A 15,316-nucleotide genomic window follows, 5' to 3' on the forward strand; every position below is an offset into this window, starting at 1 on the left:
GGGCTCCGGCGCCGCCGGGGTGGGCGGCCGGGGGAAGCGTGGCCCCGATCAATGGCTGCAGCGCCGGGGGTGCGGGCCTGAGCCGTTTGTTCTTCATCTGGGCAATTCACCCCATTGTCGCGCTGGAAAATGTCCTGTAATGAATGGCTCTGAGCTCCCCAGGGGAGCTAAGCAGCTTTGGAGGAGCGGCGTGCGGCAAGTCAAGTATCCTGCCGGGTGCCCACAGACACGGATGCCTCCTGGCTGGACAGTGAGAAAGGAGGCTGCCGCGGCCCCCTGGCTGTCTGCAGTTGCTGCTGCCTGTACCTGCTGCAGGGTCAGACCTAGGGACTGTGTGCCTGTGGCTTGTAGGTGCTGCCCTAGGCTGCTAAGACTTGCTGGGCACCTAAAGGAATCAGTCTGTAAGCTAACTTGCAGGGGTGTTCAGGGTTAGCCCAGGTGGGCTTGTACCCAAGGAGCCACACAGCTTGGCATCCCACCATGGTTTGCCAACCCCGTGTCGTTTCTCCTGTGCTGTCACCAGGTGCTTTGGACTTCTGACCTGAGCTTAAAGATTAGTGAGGCTGTGGTTTGCCTTTGGGTTACTGCCTGGTATCTGTAAAGGGACTTTTGGCAAAGGCTTGTGGGACAGGACCAGAGGGAATGGCTCAGAGATTGAGGAGGATAGGTTTCAGCTAGGAAGAAATTGTTGAGAGTGAGGGTAGTGAGACACTGGCACAGGCTGTCCAGGGAGCCTGTGGCTGCCCCCTCCCTGGAGGTGTTCAAGGCCAGGTTGGACGGTCCCTGAGCAGCCTGTGCTGGTGGGAGGTGTCCCTGCACATGGCCCAAACCGTTCTGTGGACAGCTGCTGGTCCAGAGGGTGTTTAAGCAGAGCAGGAGTTCCAGGGCTGCCATTGACTGCAGGCCCTGCAGCTGCAGGAAGGTTCGGCAGGCAGTGCAGTGCTGCCCAGCATGCTCGTGAGGTTCTGGGGCTGGGTGCCTGTGGGGCTGGGTGCCTGTGGGGCTGCGTACCTGTGGGGAGCCCTCATGGCAGCTGTCAGCAGGCTGCTCTCTTCCCCGCAGTGCTGGGGGGCTGCAGCCAGCTGCGGGTGCCACTGCGCTGGAGGGGGCAGGCGGCGGTGGCGACGCAGAGCAGGACGCCCGAGGTGCAGCCGCAGGCACGGTGAGTGTGGGCCCCGGGGGTGGGCTGGGGGTGCCCCCTGCCCGATAGGGCACGGCAGAGCTGCTCCTGCAGCAGGCACTCAGGGCTCTGTGTTCCCGGGCGAGGCTTTATCTGCCTGGGTGCACTCCCCTGGTGCTGTCAGCTCTGCGGGGTGAGGACTGCTGCTCGGTTCCCAGTGGCCCCTGGGAGGCCTGGGTCAGGACAGCAGCAATTCAAGAGCAAGCAGTGGGGCATGGTTAGTGTGGCTCGAGGTGCCAGTTCCTGCTGCCTGGCTGTTATTCAGCACCCTCCTGACAGCTGCTCCAGGAGGAAGGGGCTGGAAATGGAGGTCCTGGCACACTGGGGCAGGCCCAGGCTCCTGTCAGTGCCCCTTTGGGAGGCTGTGGCTTGCTCAAGAGGAGAGCAGAGCTCCCCTGCAGCCTGAGCTATCTGCCTGGAAGCAGAGATATGCTGATCTATGGGCTGCCTGGGGCAGGGGAGTGATGTGATGGGGAAACCCATCTTGGGTGGGAGCTGTGGTCACAGCTGTCTCTGCAGACACTGATAACCAACGTCTGCTCTGCTGGGAGGGACATCACCCTGAGAGCAGTGTGCCTGGCCTGCACCTTGAGAGAGAACCCAAACAGCGGCCACCCACACAAACCACCCTGCCCCTGCTCTGCGTGCCTGCCCCAGGGGATGAGCTGTGTCTGCAGACCAAGGAAGGCAGAGTCCTCTATGGCTGGAAGCTGCTGCTTGGGATTGCAGCAGAGAGGCTTCCTCAGCCCCTCTTTGACAAACTCCCTTCCAGCTTTCAGCGGCCAGGTGGTTGTCTCGGCCTGCTGGCCGTGCCATGCTGTGCTGGGCAGTGAGCAGGGGCTGCCAGTGAAGCTGGCGTGGGTGCCCCTGCTCTGGCTGCCACTGCTTGTAGCTGGTGATGCTGTGTGAGCGGATGAGGTGCTGAGCAAGGCCCCGGGAGGGCGGTTGGTTTGTAGTAGCGCTGAGGAGCCCAAAGCAGGGGGTCACAGGGTCTGGCATCTCCCCTGCCCCCACAGGAAGCCTAAAACAGGGATCCTGATGCTGAACATGGGGGGCCCCGAGCGGCTGGACGATGTGCACGACTTCCTGCTGCGCCTCTTCCTCGACAGGGACCTGATGACGCTGCCAGCCCAGAAGTGAGGCCCTGTGCCAGGCTGGGGCTGGCTGAGCTGCAGCCTGGGGCACTCAGCTCCTCTTTGGGGAGGAGCTGCTTTACCCTGGGCCTGGTAGGGATGGTGTTACCATGGGCTGGGAGCAGAGATGCCAGCAGCTCTCTGCAGCCAGTGGTGCAGCTGGGGGAGCAGGGCGGTGACGGAGCCATGCAGAGCTGGCTTGGCGTCACCTGAGGAGGTGCATCAGGCCTGCAGGGAAGGAGCTGGGCAGGGGGTGGGGTGTGTGTGCCGTGCTGCTGACTGTGTGCCCCTGCCCGCTGCAGCAAGCTGGCACCGCTGATCGCCAGGCGCCGCACCCCCAAGATCCAGGAGCAGTACAGCAGGATCGGCGGCGGCTCACCCATCAGGAAGTGGACAGCACTGCAGGGGGAGGGCATGGTCAAGCTTCTGGACAGCATGTCTCCTCACACAGGTACCCTGCTCTGGGCCCTGCTGCTGCTCTCCCCTCCTGCCCTCATAGGGGTGCTGGGGAGCAGCTCAGGGTGATGGGGAAGCAGCTCAGGGTGCTGGAGAGCAGCTCAGGGTGATGGGGAAGCAGCTCAGGGTGCTGGGGAAGCAGCTCAGGGTGCTGGAGAGCAGCTCAGGGTGATGGGGAAGCAGCTCAGGGTGATGGGGAAGCAGCTCAGGGTGCTGGAGAGCAGCTCAGGGTGATGGGGAAGCAGCTCAGGGTGATGGGGAAGCAGCTCAGGGTGCTGGAGAGCAGCTCAGGGTGATGGGGAAGCAGCTCAGGGTGATGGGGAAGCAGCTCAGGGTGCTGGGGAGCAGCTCAGGGTGCTGGAGAGCAGCTCGGGGTGCTGGAGAGCAGCTCGGGGTGCTGGGGCATGGCTCAGGGTGATCCCAGGCCTGCCAGGGGTACTGCAGAAGCTCCCCTTGGTTAGAAGCTGGCACCTGCCAAGGCAGGCATAAAGACAGGGCACTGCACGGCGTCAGGAGTCTGACTGCTTTCCAGAGCTGCAGCTGCCTTGGTTCCTCTGCAGTTCCCAGTCCAGCTCCTGCTTGGATGTGCCCAGAGCTTCTGCAACTGTCTGCTCTGTAAATGGATGGAAGAACAGATGCCAGGCAGGGCTGGTGGGGGGGGGGGCACAAGACAAGGGGTCCCAGCTGAGCAGGGCAGGGCCTGGCTGGGTGATAGCAGCAGGCCCCACCTGGGGACAACAGCAGGAGATAAAGCCTGAGGGCCTGCTGGCCCTGCCAGCTCTTGCTTGCAGATAAGAAAGCTGCAGAGGTAAAGGCAGCCTCCCTCCCCTCGCTCTGGGTCACAGAAGCTCTCTGACCCTGCCCCTCACAGCCACTTGTGCTAAGCTCCCTGGGCAGGGTGCAGCCACCTCCCAGTGTCCTTGTGCCAGGGGCTGCAGCTGGCACTGCTGCCGTGGATGGCAGTGGGCTGGCAGTGGACACTCGGCACAGGTGGCAGCCAGCTCCTGGCTCTCCTCTGGAACCTCAGCCAAGTTCTCCACCGACCTTTTTTCACCCAGGTTAGGGCATCCGTGGTGCAGCTCTCAGACTGCTTGAGTTTGCCTTCAGCCTGTGGTGTTGCTGGGCCAGCAGCTGGAGAGCTCTGCTGCTTGCTGAGCCTGCTGGGCCCTTTGCTTGGGGTACCTTCAGTGCTGCACCTTCTTGCTGTGTGACTTCAGGAAGAGTGGTCAGGGATTGGAATGTGCTGCCCAGGGAGGTGGTGGAGTTGCCAACCCTGGCGGTGTTCAAAGGTGGTTTGGATGTGGTGCTTGGGGCTATGGTTTAGGGGTGACCCTTGTAGAGTAGGGTTCTGGGCTGGACTTGGTGACCCTGAGGGTCTGTTCCAGCCCGAATGGTTCTGTGAATCTGTGATTCAAACCCAGGCATGTGAGGGGTGGCACTAGAAACCAAACTTCCCCACTCAGCTGGCACCTCAGGGGTGGTGCCCAACCCCTGTGGCCTCCCTCTGCTGGGACAGGCAGCAGAGGAGAGGGAGCCAGCAGTGCTGGGGCAGAAGGCAGGAGGAAGAGCAGGGTGCTGGCTGGGCTGCCTGAGGTGCCCTTTGCTCTGAGCAGGTCTCTGTTCCTAAAGCAGCAGCCCTCCTCTGAGCCCTCCTGCTGAGCTTGCTCAGTGTCAGCTGAAGCTGCCCCCTCTCACCCTGCAGCTGCCCCCTCTCACCCTGCAGCTGCCCCCTCTCACCCTGCAGCTGCCCCCTCTCACCCTGCCTCTGCCAAAGGAGCTCTGCAGGATTCTCACAGCAGAGCTGAGCAGTAAGGGGAGCCAAGGAGGAGAGGTCCTCATCCTGCCCAGCTCAGCAGCTTTGCAGAGCCTGGTGCTGCAGGCTGCCTGCAGCCAGGTGCTGTTCTCCAGCCCTGCTCCCTGCCAGCGTGGGCACAGCCAGCCCTGGCACTGCTGTGCTTACAGCAGCCCTGGAAGGGTTAGGCTGCTCCCAGGCCTGCAGATAAAGCCTGCAAGGTTTACCTTCTGCTCTCAACCTGCTGCCTGCTTTTGTTTGGAGCCCTTTCTGTCAAGTCACAGCCTGCTCTGTGCAGCTCCTGCCCCTGATAAATCCTTTGGAGTCCTCCTCCTTTGCCTGAGGTGGCTCCAGGCTGGAAGGTGCTGACCCCTGAAGATCCACCCACGGCCTTGGCCTGTCAGGCAGCCTTGCAGGACCCCAAGGGCTGTGCTGCTTTCAGAACAGCTCCAAACAGCTGGATGTGCTTCCAGAGGGAGCCATGGGTGCTGGAATATCCCTCCCCACAGACAGCACTTCAGGAGGGCTGAGCCCTGGCAGAGAGGGAACCTTCTGCCTGCTGGGTGTGCCCTGGTCTGGGCTGTCTGAACTGCCAGCTGCTGAAGGGCAGAGCTGTTGCTGGCATCAAGCAGCACTGTGAAGCTGCTCCTGCGCAGGTGACACCGAGGACCTTGTGCTGCTCTGGCAGGGGCTGAGAGGCAGCAGCAGGGCTTGCAGGGAGCTTTGCTGGCCAGGCAGTGGTGTGCAGAGGGCCAGGAGTGCCTCCTGCTGAGCCACTGGGGCTGGGCAGGCTGAGAGTAGCTCCCAGCCAGGGGACGGCAAAAAAAACACTTCAGTGGTGGGGCTTGGTGCTGCCATCACTCGGGCTCAGAGGGCACAGCTGGGGCCTTGCTGTCAGAGCCCTTCTTGGCAGAAGGAGAGCTGCCAGGCTGAGGGGGGGCGCGTTGGCAGCTCTTGGTGGGAGAGCTGTCCCTCTACTGCCAACAGCTGTGACTGTGACAGACAAAGGAGCTTGTCCAGACACACAGACCCCTCTCCTCTGCTGCCTGAGAGCCAGGACCAGACCTGCCACGGAGAGTCTGGCATGGAGCTGCCAGCTTGGCCATGGGTTGTGCCAGCTCGGCTGTGGGTTGTGCCAGCTTGGCCGTGGGATGTGCCAGCTTGGCTGTGGGTTGTGCCAGCTCAGCTGTGGGATGTGCCAGCTTGGCTGTGGGTTGTGCTGGCTTGGCCGTGGATTGTGCCATCTCGGCTGTGGGTTGTGCCAGCTTGGCTGTGGGTTGTGCCAGCTTGGCCATGGGTTGTGCCGGCTCGGCTGTGGGTTGTGCCGGCTCGGCTGTGGGTTGTGCCAGCTTGGCTGTGGGTTGTGCCAGCTTGGCCGTGGGTTGTGCCAGCTTGGCTGTGGGTTGTGCCAGCAGGGCTTTCCCAGGCGGGTCTCCCCTAGCTGTGGTTGGTCAGGCTTGGGCTGGCTGCTAGCTGGCAATGCTGATGAGGCTGCTGGCTGCCAGGGCTGCTGGATTTGGATCATTCTTTGCCTCTGCTCCCAGCTGGGAGCTCTCGTGCCTCCTGCAGAGAGCTGGGGCTGACCAGACCTGTTTCTGAGTCCTGCATCAATGGGTGGAGTGCAGGCCAAGCTCAGGACATCTGCTTCCTCCCGAAGCCTGTCCCGTGGTGCTTCAGAGCCAGTGACCTGGAAAGGCTGTGAGGAGCTTGGCTTTTGTTCTGCTGAGAACCTCTGTGCCCTGCCTGCGAGAGCAGCCCAGGCAGCCTCCTTCTGCCTCCCACTGCCACCCATGGCAGCTGGGATGGGAGATGGAAAACCCTCAGTTGGCACCCCTGGGGGGGAGGTTGCCTCCAGAGGGGCATCAAAGACATCCCCAGAGTGCTCAGCACCAAAGAGCAGCCCCAGCCTGGGGGACTGATGAGCAAAGGGAGCAGGGTCACCAGAGGTCACCTGCAGCCTGCCCGCAGCAGTTGCACTCCGCTGCTGTGCTGTGTGTGTCACTGGGGTGTCCCTGGGGGCTGTGGCCTGGCTCTGCTGTGCCCCTGTGACCCCCCTCGCTGTGCCCTGCTCCCCTGCAGCCCCCCACAAGTACTACATCGGGTTCCGCTACGTGCACCCGCTGACGGAGGAGGCGGTGCAGGAGATGGAACAGGATGGCATTGAGAGGGCCGTGGCCTTCACCCAGTACCCCCAGTACAGCTGCTCCACCACGGGTGAGCTCCCTGAAGCAGCACAGCAGCAGCCAGCAGCAGCCAGCAGAGCCTGCCTGGCCTGCCCAGCCCTCCCCTGCCCTGCCCTGCCCATCACAGCCCTGTACCACCCTGCCCTGCCAAGCCCAGCCCTGTCCTGCCCAGCCCAGCCCTGTCCTGTCCTGCCCTGCCCTGCCCAGCACAGCCCTGTACCACCCTGCCCTGCCCTGCCCCTGCTGAGCCCTGCCCAGCCCAGCCCTGTACCACCCTGCCCAGCCCTGCCCCGCCAAGCCCCACCCCACTAAGCCCTGCCCAGCCCTGCCCCCGCCCAACACCCCACCGCTGAGCCCTGCCCTGCCTCCGCAGGCAGCAGCCTGAACGCCATTTACCGCTACTACAGCCAGAGGGGGCAGAAGCCCAGGATGAAGTGGAGCATCATCGACCGCTGGCCCACGCACCCCCTGCTCATCCAGGTGCGGCCCTGCAGCCCCCCGCCAGCACCACGCCTCCTCTGGCATCGCCTCTCAGCCTGGCTGATGTAGGAGGGCTGGTGGAAGGCAGGCAGAGCTGCCCAGGCTGTGCCACGTCCTCCTGGGCCACTGCCCTGGGGTACGATGCCCTCGCTGGGGCATGATGCTCTCCTTGGGGCGCCATGCCCTCCCCGCTGCACCATGCCCTCCCCAGGGCACCATGCCCTCCCCGGGGCATCATGCCCTCCCCAGGGCACCATGCCCTCCCCGGGGCATGATGCTCTCTCCGTGCCTGCAGTGTGTGCCTCAGCGTCTCTGATCTGGGGCTCTTCTCTCTCTCTGCTCAGTGCTTCAGCGACCACATCCAGAAGGAGCTGAACCTCTTCCCTCCCGACAAGAGGAAAGATGTCGTCATCCTCTTCTCTGCTCACTCACTGCCCATGTCTGTGAGTGCCCTCAGCTGGCTTCTGCCGCTGCCAGCTCCCCCTGCCTGCCCCCCCCGCCTGCTCCCCCTGCCAGCTCCCCCTGCCTGCCCCCGTGCCAGCCCCGGCTGTGTTCCAGGTGGTGAACCGCGGCGATCCCTACCCACAGGAGGTGGGAGCCACTGTGCAGAGGGTGATGGAGAAGCTCAACTACTCCAACCCCTACAGGCTTGTGTGGCAGTCCAAGGTATGTGCCCAGGGAGGCTCTGAAGTCGCCATCCCCCCCCCACCTGGGGCCCTGCCTCTCCTGCCTCTGCCAAGAGCTGGCTCCCTCTCAGCCCCGAGCTGGGCACTGCTCTCCTGCCCAGGAGCACCTGACAGTGATTTCCTGGTGGCGTTGGCTTTGCTTTGCTCCTCCTGTGCCTGCAGGTTGGCCCCATGCCCTGGCTGGGCCCCCAGACGGATGAGACCATCAAGGGGCTGTGCCAGAGAGGACAGAGGAACATGTTGCTGGTGCCCATAGCCTTCACAAGCGACCACATCGAGACCCTCTACGAGCTGGACATTGAGTATGCCCAGGTGCTAGCCAGCGAGGTAACTGCTGCCTGCCCCACCTCCCCTTTCCCCCTGCAGGCGTGCTTGGCAGGGGCTGTGTTGGCATGTTGGCAGCATGCTGTGGGGCACATGCACTTCTCCTGTAAGCTGAAAGGGAACCCGAGCTGCCTGAACTCAGAGGAGCTCTTAGCAGCACAGACTGGGCAGGGATATGTCTTTCTGGAGTTAACTCTGGAAGCCAGCTCTGTGCCTCCTGAAAAGAAGCCTTGAGCAGGGGTTGGCAGGGCTGTTGGTGCTGCTGTGTTGAAGAGGGTGGCACTGCAGGAGTCCTGTCCTCTGGGGCAGACCTCATCTCTTCTCTCCCTCTTTTTGCTGCAGTGTGGAGTTGAAAACATCAGAAGAGCAGAGTCCCTGAATGGAAACCCTCTGTTCTCCAAGGTAGGTGCTCTGCAGCTTTGCAGCTCTCTTTGCTCCTACACCAGGGCTGTCTGCTCCTGCTTCGGAAGGAGCTGGAGAGTGCAAGTGGAGCCCCTGTGCTTGCTCTCTGTGCCTCACAGGGGCTGCTTTCCCCAGGCCCTGTGCAGTATCTCTTTTACTGCTTTTGAAGACAGGTCAGAAACCCAACTCCGAGTGTAGGGCTCCTGCGGTGAGAGATGGTGCCAGTGCAGTTTGAAAAGCAGGGGCTCCCCTGTAGCAGAGGGGTGCCTGGCCCGGGGAGCCATCCTTGTACCCCCTGCAGGAGGCTGTTCTGCTCCCCTCTGACGTGTGCCTGCCTCTCTTGCAGGCCCTGGCAGACCTGGTGTGTTCCCACCTGCAGTCCAACGAGGTCTGCTCCAGGCAGCTGACCCTCTGCTGCCCGCTCTGCGTCAACCCAGTCTGCAGAGAGACCAAAGCCTTCTTCACTGAGCAGCAGCAGTGAGGGGTGCTCAGGGGGCACCCCGGGGGGACAGCCCAGCAGAGAGACCACCTGGCCATGCTCTCCCCTGTGCCACAGCTGCAGGCTGCTGCTCTCCTGATGTTCACCTCCTGCAGCAGCTGGGAGAGTTGGGCTCTTGGGTTTGTTTTTGCCTGCGTTGTATTTGAGGAGGGCTGCTGGCAGGCAGGGAGTGAGGAGGTTTATCCTGGGAGGTGCTCTCCTCCTGGCTAGGCTGGGCAGGAGCCCAAACCCCCACTTTGCTCCGAGGGGGCCGTTTGCTATGCAGGGGATGGCTGTGTGCAGCTCTGTCCTGAGTCGCTCTCCTTCACTTTCGGGTCAAGCATTGCAAGGTTTGGTTTGTTTCCACTTAGAGCACACCCAGCAGAGTGCCCCACTGGCCCTCCTCATTTCTCAGTGTCCTCTAATGCTTTGCAAATAATGTGGGTTTTTGTTTGTTTTTTTTTTTTACAATCTAAAGATAAGGCTTAGTTTGGTTTGGTTTGGTTTGGTTGGTTTGCTTTGCTTTGCTTTGCTTTGCTTTGCTTTGGTTTGCTTTGCTTTGGTTTGCTTTGCTTTGCTTTGCTTTGGTTTGCTTTGCTTTGCTTTGCTTTGCTTTGCTTTTGCTTTGCTTTTGCTTTGCTTTTGCTTTGCTTTGTTTCCTGCTGCCCTCCTGCCAGCAGCTCCTGGTGCAGGCTCAGCTGGGGCAGTACAATGCACAGGGTTGGTTTGCATTGCCCAGCACAAGCACTCTCCTTACCTGCAGGAGAGCCTCTGGACCTGAAGAGCACAGAGAGAAAGGAGCAGGGAGGCTTGGGTGGTGCTGAGGAGCACCCTGGCTTGAAGCAGCCTGGGGGGGGGGCCTCAGGCCTAGCACTGTGTGGCAAGTGGGAGCTCCTCCTCTAGGCAGGAAGGCTTGGGAAGGTGCTGCTCCCAAGGGCTGAGGGTCTGAGACCTGCTCTCTGCTGCCTGCTGTGCCACACTGCTGTGGGCTTTGGGGGGTGCCTCTGGAGCTCCAGAGGTTGCCTGCCCTCAGCTGGCTTAGTTGATGTCCTGGAAAGCTGAGGAGATAAGCCAGGAGCAGCTCACACTGCAGGGCCTGAGCCCTTGGGCTGGCAGCTGGGTGCTTGGGCAGAGGCAGACTTTGTGTGCCAGAGCTTGGGCACTGCTCAGGGCCAGGGGCAGGCACTCAGACCCCAGCTGGGCTTCTGCCTTCCCTTGGCAGGTGTCAGCAGTCCTGCTGCACCCACTCCAGAGCTGTGCTAGGTCTGTGCTGCAAAACCTTGCCAGGGCACTGTTCCCTCGCTGCCAGCACCAGGACCATCTCCAGGCTGGTCCTGGGTCAGGAGGAGCCTTTTGTGAGCAGCTGCTGCCCACGGAGCAGCCTGAGTGCTTCAGGGCAGGAGCTGGCAGCCCCTCAGCCGCTGTCCTCTCCTGCCGGGTGGCCCAGAGGAGGGGGCAGGCTGTGCCACGTTGCCTGGCACTGAGCCATACCTGGTCAGCCTGGCTGCCCCCTTCAGGGTGCTGATGTTTACCTGACCTGCTTGAGCACTGAAACCAGCCCCTGCTGTGCCATGCAGGGTGCTCCTGGGCCTTGGTGCCCCTGCCCAGGTGCTGAGGAGCTCAGGCACTTGCCTGGGCTGTGGGACATGGGCAGCCTGCCCCCCCCTGGGCTGCTCACCAAGGGCACAGCCTCTGCTGGTGCAGCAGGGGAGTGTCCTGTGCTGCTTCATCTTCAGAGAGCTGAGCCTGGCTGCTGGGGGGGCTGCAGTGCGCCAGCAGCCTCGGTGCTGCCAAGCTGCTGCACAGCCTTGCTGTGCCCCCAGCCTGGCACACCCTGAGGCTCGCTCCCCTCATCCCTGCTGCTGCACTGCAGCTCCCCAGCAGGGCTATGGCTGCCCCCAGTGCCACCCCCTTACTGCAGCACAAAGAAGTCTTCCTTGAGCTGTGCCTGTCCCACTGGTGGGCAGCCCAAAGCCAGGGCTCCCATGCTCCCTTTCCAGCCCTGTTCTCCATGCCCATTGTCTGCCTTGGCAGGAGAAGGGAGCACCAGGGGGCTACTGCCCCCCTCTGCCAGCCCTCTGCCAGCCCCCTGCCCCCCTCTGCCAGCTCCCAGCCCTGTGGTGCTAGCTCAGGACCCAGGCTGGCAGGTCCTGAGCACGTTCTGCTCTGTCTGAGGGCATTGGAGCCCCTGGAGATGTCAGCAGCTGGGGGCTCAGGTGCCAGCTGGATGTGCCCCGTGCCGGCGGCACTCCTTTGGCAGCATTTTGATGCCCTTGCACATGTTTGTCACTTCCCTGCTCCCTGACTTGTGCCAGTGGTTGGCAGTGAGCTGGCACTGTCTGGAGGCACCTCAGTGCCAGGAGCCAAGCCCTCAGCTGGCCTGCAGCAGGGGGACCCTGAGGGGACACTGCTGTCACTGTCCCCAGCTCCAGGCTGCTCAGCCCTGCTCCTGGGGCTGCAGCTGGCGCCATTGGCACTGCCAACGAGCTGGGGCTGTGCCCGAGAGCTGGGGAGGGAAAGCTTCCAGCAGCACTGCAGAGCTCTGGCCCGGGGGTGCTCAGGAGCAGCCCCGGGGGGAGCCAGGGTGCTGGCAGAGGGCTGCTGGGAAGGGTTTCTCAGCCTGTCCTGCTGTACCTCTGCCGTTGGGGTTTTCTGTTCTGTCCCACTTGGAGCTTTGCTCTCCCGGAGCTGCTAAAGCCTGGCTGCACTCAGCCAGCTGAAGGCTTCCACGAGTGGTGCTGGGCTGCTGGCCGGGAGCTGGGCTCCTGCCCCGTGCCAGCCCTGGCTGCAGAGGGGCTGGGATTGTCCAGGAATTGCTACAAGCTCCTTCCCCTTGCAGCACAGCCAGGGAGCTGGGAATCAGCACTGAGGGTAAGCTGCAAGGGAGGGAGAGGAGCCCCACATGCATCCCAGCCTGACCGAGGACTTCCATTTGCTGTGCCCCAGCAGCTCTCTGTGACTTCCCTGTGTGTCCCTTGCCATGAAAACCGAACTGCAAATTAAACTTTTGGAAGCAACACCTGAGCTGAGTGTCCTTAGCAGCCCCTGGGCATGGGATTTGCTGTCCCCTAGGGCTGCTCCCTGCCCTGCCTCTCAGGCAGCCTCGTGGCTGGGGTCGGTGGAGAGCTGTGCAGCAGTGGCTGCTCCTGCCAGGGCTGATGCCTTCTGAGCCCAAGAGGTTCCACCTCTGGGTGCCCGTGGGAGGCAGTGCTCCAGATGTACACCAGGCACTTCCACTGTGCCCAGCTCTTGGCCAGATCCTGCCTGCGTGCTGGGTCCAAGCTGCAGCAGGGCCTCAGCACCCCGGGGCACCCCGGTTTGGTCCTGCCGTGCCAGATCACTGCCTGAAGCAGCCACGAGGGCAGCCCTTTGGTTTTGGGGTGGCACAGCAGCAGGTCAGCCCTCTGGGCTCCCCATCCTTCGGGGAGGAGCTGGGCAGGCACAGGGGTGCAGAGCTCCCGGACGGAGCTTCAGTATGGGTTTGAGCAGGGAAGTGCCAGCAGCCAGGGATGTGCCAGCAGCCAGAGAAGTGCCAGCAGCCAGGGAAGTGCCAGCAGCCGGGGGTGCTGCTCCTGCTCACATCACCCCCAGCAGCTGGTGAGTGCTGGGCAGGACCGTGCCAGACTGCCCTGCCTGCCCTCCTGCAGTGGCACTCAAGCTGGTCCCATGGTGAGGGTGGCTCTTGCCCAGCGAGGCTCTGCACAGGGCCCTGCCGTGGCTGGCGCTGGGAGCTGCACCCTGGGGTCTGCTGTCCGAGGGCTGCAGCTCAGCCCCAGCCCCTGCTCAGGGAGCAGCCTTGTTCCCATGTGGCTGAGGGTGTCCAGCCTGGGCCTGCTCACAGCTTCTCTGCCCCCCAGCTCCTTCTGCCCCATGCTGGCGTCTGGGATGGTGCTGAGGAGGACAGAAGGCACAGGGCTGCACACAGTGTGGGCTCCTCAGCTGCAGGAGCTGGGAGCAGGGCTGGCATTCAGTGCTTGGTGGGAGGCAGGGCTCGAGCAGAAGGTGGGTGCAAAATTGGCACTGGCTCTGAACCCCACCTGGGGCCCTCCATCTGTTCCAGCATCTCTGCTCGGCAGTCTGTGGGCAGCTGCTTGCTTAGGCTAGGAATGAAGTGCTTGATGGATGAGCTGTGCAGTGGTGCTGGTGTGTGCTGGAGCTGCTCCTTTAGTGAGCTCTCCGTGCTGGGGGTGCTGGGGAGGTGTCTCAGTTTGAAGGGAGGCTTGGGGAGGGAGTGTGGCAGAGCTCCAGCAGGGTTGGTGAGCTTGAGGCAGGCTGGAAACTGCCTCTGCTGCCCCTGCCCAGGCTGAGCCCTTGGCCTGGCTGAAGGGCCCCTGGATGTGGCTGCACAGAGGTGGATCAGCTGGAGAGGGATCAGCTGGAGAGGGATCAGCTCCCAGGCCTGTGCCCTTTGATCCCCCCGGGCCCAGGGGCTGTGTCAGGAGTGGCTGCTGCTGACATCTGAACCCCAAAGGCCAAGAGGCCACAACGTGGGCAGAAAGCACTGAGGGTCCTGCTGCTGCTGTCCCTACCTCTAGGGGCCTGTGTCTGCCTCCTGTGGCTCCTGGGGCACAGACAAGGGCTGCAGGGCTGGGGCTGCACGGAGCTGTGCCCAGGGCTGGCCGCAGGGACTCGTTCCTGCTGGAAGCAGAGCCCAGGGAGACTGTGGAGCTGGCAGCCAAGACCCTGTCCCTGTACCTTGATGTCACAACACATCACCCACAAAGTCCCAAAGAGGGACATTGCCCCTGCTGAGCTGTGCCAGGGCTCCAGGGGCTCCCAGAGGTGGAGGGGAGCCACGTTTGCCCTCCCTGGGGCAAGGAGAGCCTGCCAGAGCCAAGAGCACAGCTGCTGCTCACAGGAAGCCCTTATGGCAATCTCTCCCCACAAGGGCTGAGGTGCCAGGCAGGAGGCCTCTGAAAGGGCTCCAGGCACAGGGCTGATGGGTGCAAAGGGAGAGGTGGGGGAAACATGCCCCTCCGAACAGCAGCTGGGCTGGGGGCATCGCTGGGTGGGCACCACGAGTGTGCCAACACGGCTCTGGCACAGGGCAGCCTGTGGAGGTGGTGCAGGAGCTGGGTGTGAGCGCAGGGTTCAGCACTCAGGCTGCTCTTGGGGACTGCTGTGAGCTTTGGCTGGGCTGAGGCAGTTGCAGCCAATCTGCCTGCGTGCCAGCGTGCCCTGGGGCACAGCTCAGCTCAAGGGGGCCTGGGGGCCATTGAGCTTGTGTGTGGCAAGAGACCAAGCCCTGTTGTCTGCAGGACAGGGAGCTGCTGGCTGCCAGCAGCGTGGCACTGCTTTCTGTGGCTCTGAGCTGCAGCTGCTGGGACACAAAACCCCCTGGAAATGCCCTGAGGTGATGTGAGCTGGGCACCTAAACCTGGGGGGCCATCGTGCAGTGCCATCCTGATGTCCCCTGCAAAGGAGTTTGCTGATGGCAGCTACCAGGAAGTGACAGATCCACAGATGGCATCGAGTTGGAAGGGACCCTCCAAGGCCATCTTGGCCCTCTGTGGGCAGCAGGGACACCTCCAGCCAGAGCAGGCTGACCAGGGACACATCCAGGCTGAGCTTGCCTACAGCCCTGGGCAGCCCGTGCCAGGCTCTCACCACCCTCCTGGTGCAGAACTTCTGATGTCCTAAATCTGCCCTGGGGTGATTTAGCCAAGAGCTGGGCAGCTGCCTGCTGGATCAGGGAGGTCCTCACCTGCAGTCAGCAGGGCCCTCTGCCACCACGCCCTGCAGCTTCAGCTCTGCCCCCGCTGCTGTGACCCCACTGCTGTGCCCCCACCGCAGTGCCCAGTCCCTACTCCTCACACTGCCTCCTCCTGCTTTGCTGCCCGTGGCAGGACTGGAGCCCTGCAGGGGAGGGGGCTGGGGGAAACACCTGCCCCACCTTGGCCCTTTTTGTTCTCGCCCCGCAGGACCTGGGCACGAAGATGCAAGTTGGTCACAGCCGCAGCTCAGCGGCTGGGATCCTCGCCCTGGGGACAACAACTCTGAGGTGGCATCGCCACTCCCAGTGTCCCTGTGTGGGGACCAGGGGCTTCTAGCGCTGCCAGGGGAGAAGAGGACAGGAGGAGAAGATAGAGAAGGAGAAAAGAAGAAATGAATGAGCAGGAGTAGGAAGAGAAATGGAGAAGAGAGGGAGAAAAGGAGTCAGGAGAAGAAGGAGAAGGAAAGGAGATGGAAAGGAGATGGAAAG

General features: G+C 62.7%; 1 protein-coding gene across 3 annotated transcripts; it reads left to right on the top strand.

The window, feature by feature from the left end:
• The first annotated feature begins 1,109 nt into the window (after positions 1 to 1,109).
• On the top strand, positions 1,110 to 10,806 carry FECH (ferrochelatase). Of its 3 annotated transcripts, XM_054398941.1 has the most exons (10): positions 1,110 to 1,162; positions 2,197 to 2,316; positions 2,616 to 2,764; positions 6,641 to 6,775; positions 7,118 to 7,224; positions 7,569 to 7,667; positions 7,783 to 7,890; positions 8,073 to 8,237; positions 8,577 to 8,636; positions 8,983 to 10,806. In XM_054398941.1, exons 2-10 carry the CDS (start codon positions 2,219 to 2,221, stop codon positions 9,115 to 9,117), a joined length of 1,056 nt encoding a protein of 351 aa, XP_054254916.1. In that variant the 5' UTR covers positions 1,110 to 1,162; positions 2,197 to 2,218; the 3' UTR covers positions 9,118 to 10,806. The 3 variants fall into 3 exon arrangements, with proteins under 3 accessions (XP_054254916.1, XP_054254917.1, XP_054254918.1); XM_054398942.1 differs by lacking the exon at positions 8,577 to 8,636 and having other exon boundaries at positions 1,132 to 1,162; XM_054398943.1 differs by lacking the exon at positions 7,569 to 7,667 and having other exon boundaries at positions 1,132 to 1,162.
• Positions 10,807 to 15,316: the final 4,510 nt, after the last annotated feature.

The sequence above is a fragment of the Indicator indicator genome, unplaced genomic scaffold (assembly GCF_027791375.1).
Source record: "Indicator indicator isolate 239-I01 unplaced genomic scaffold, UM_Iind_1.1 iindUn_scaffold_210, whole genome shotgun sequence".
Classification (NCBI taxonomy): Eukaryota; Metazoa; Chordata; class Aves; order Piciformes; family Indicatoridae; genus Indicator; species Indicator indicator.

Coding starts and splice junctions, on each gene's coding strand:
- FECH (XM_054398941.1), top strand. CDS start 2,219: ATGCTGAACATGGGGGGCCCCGAGCGGCTGGACGATGTGCACGACTTC. Junction 7,225..7,568: donor CGCACCCCCTGCTCATCCAG/GTGCGGCCCTGC, acceptor CTCTCTGCTCAG/TGCTTCAGCGACCACATCCA. Junction 7,891..8,072: donor GGCTTGTGTGGCAGTCCAAG/GTATGTGCCCAG, acceptor CTGTGCCTGCAG/GTTGGCCCCATGCCCTGGCT.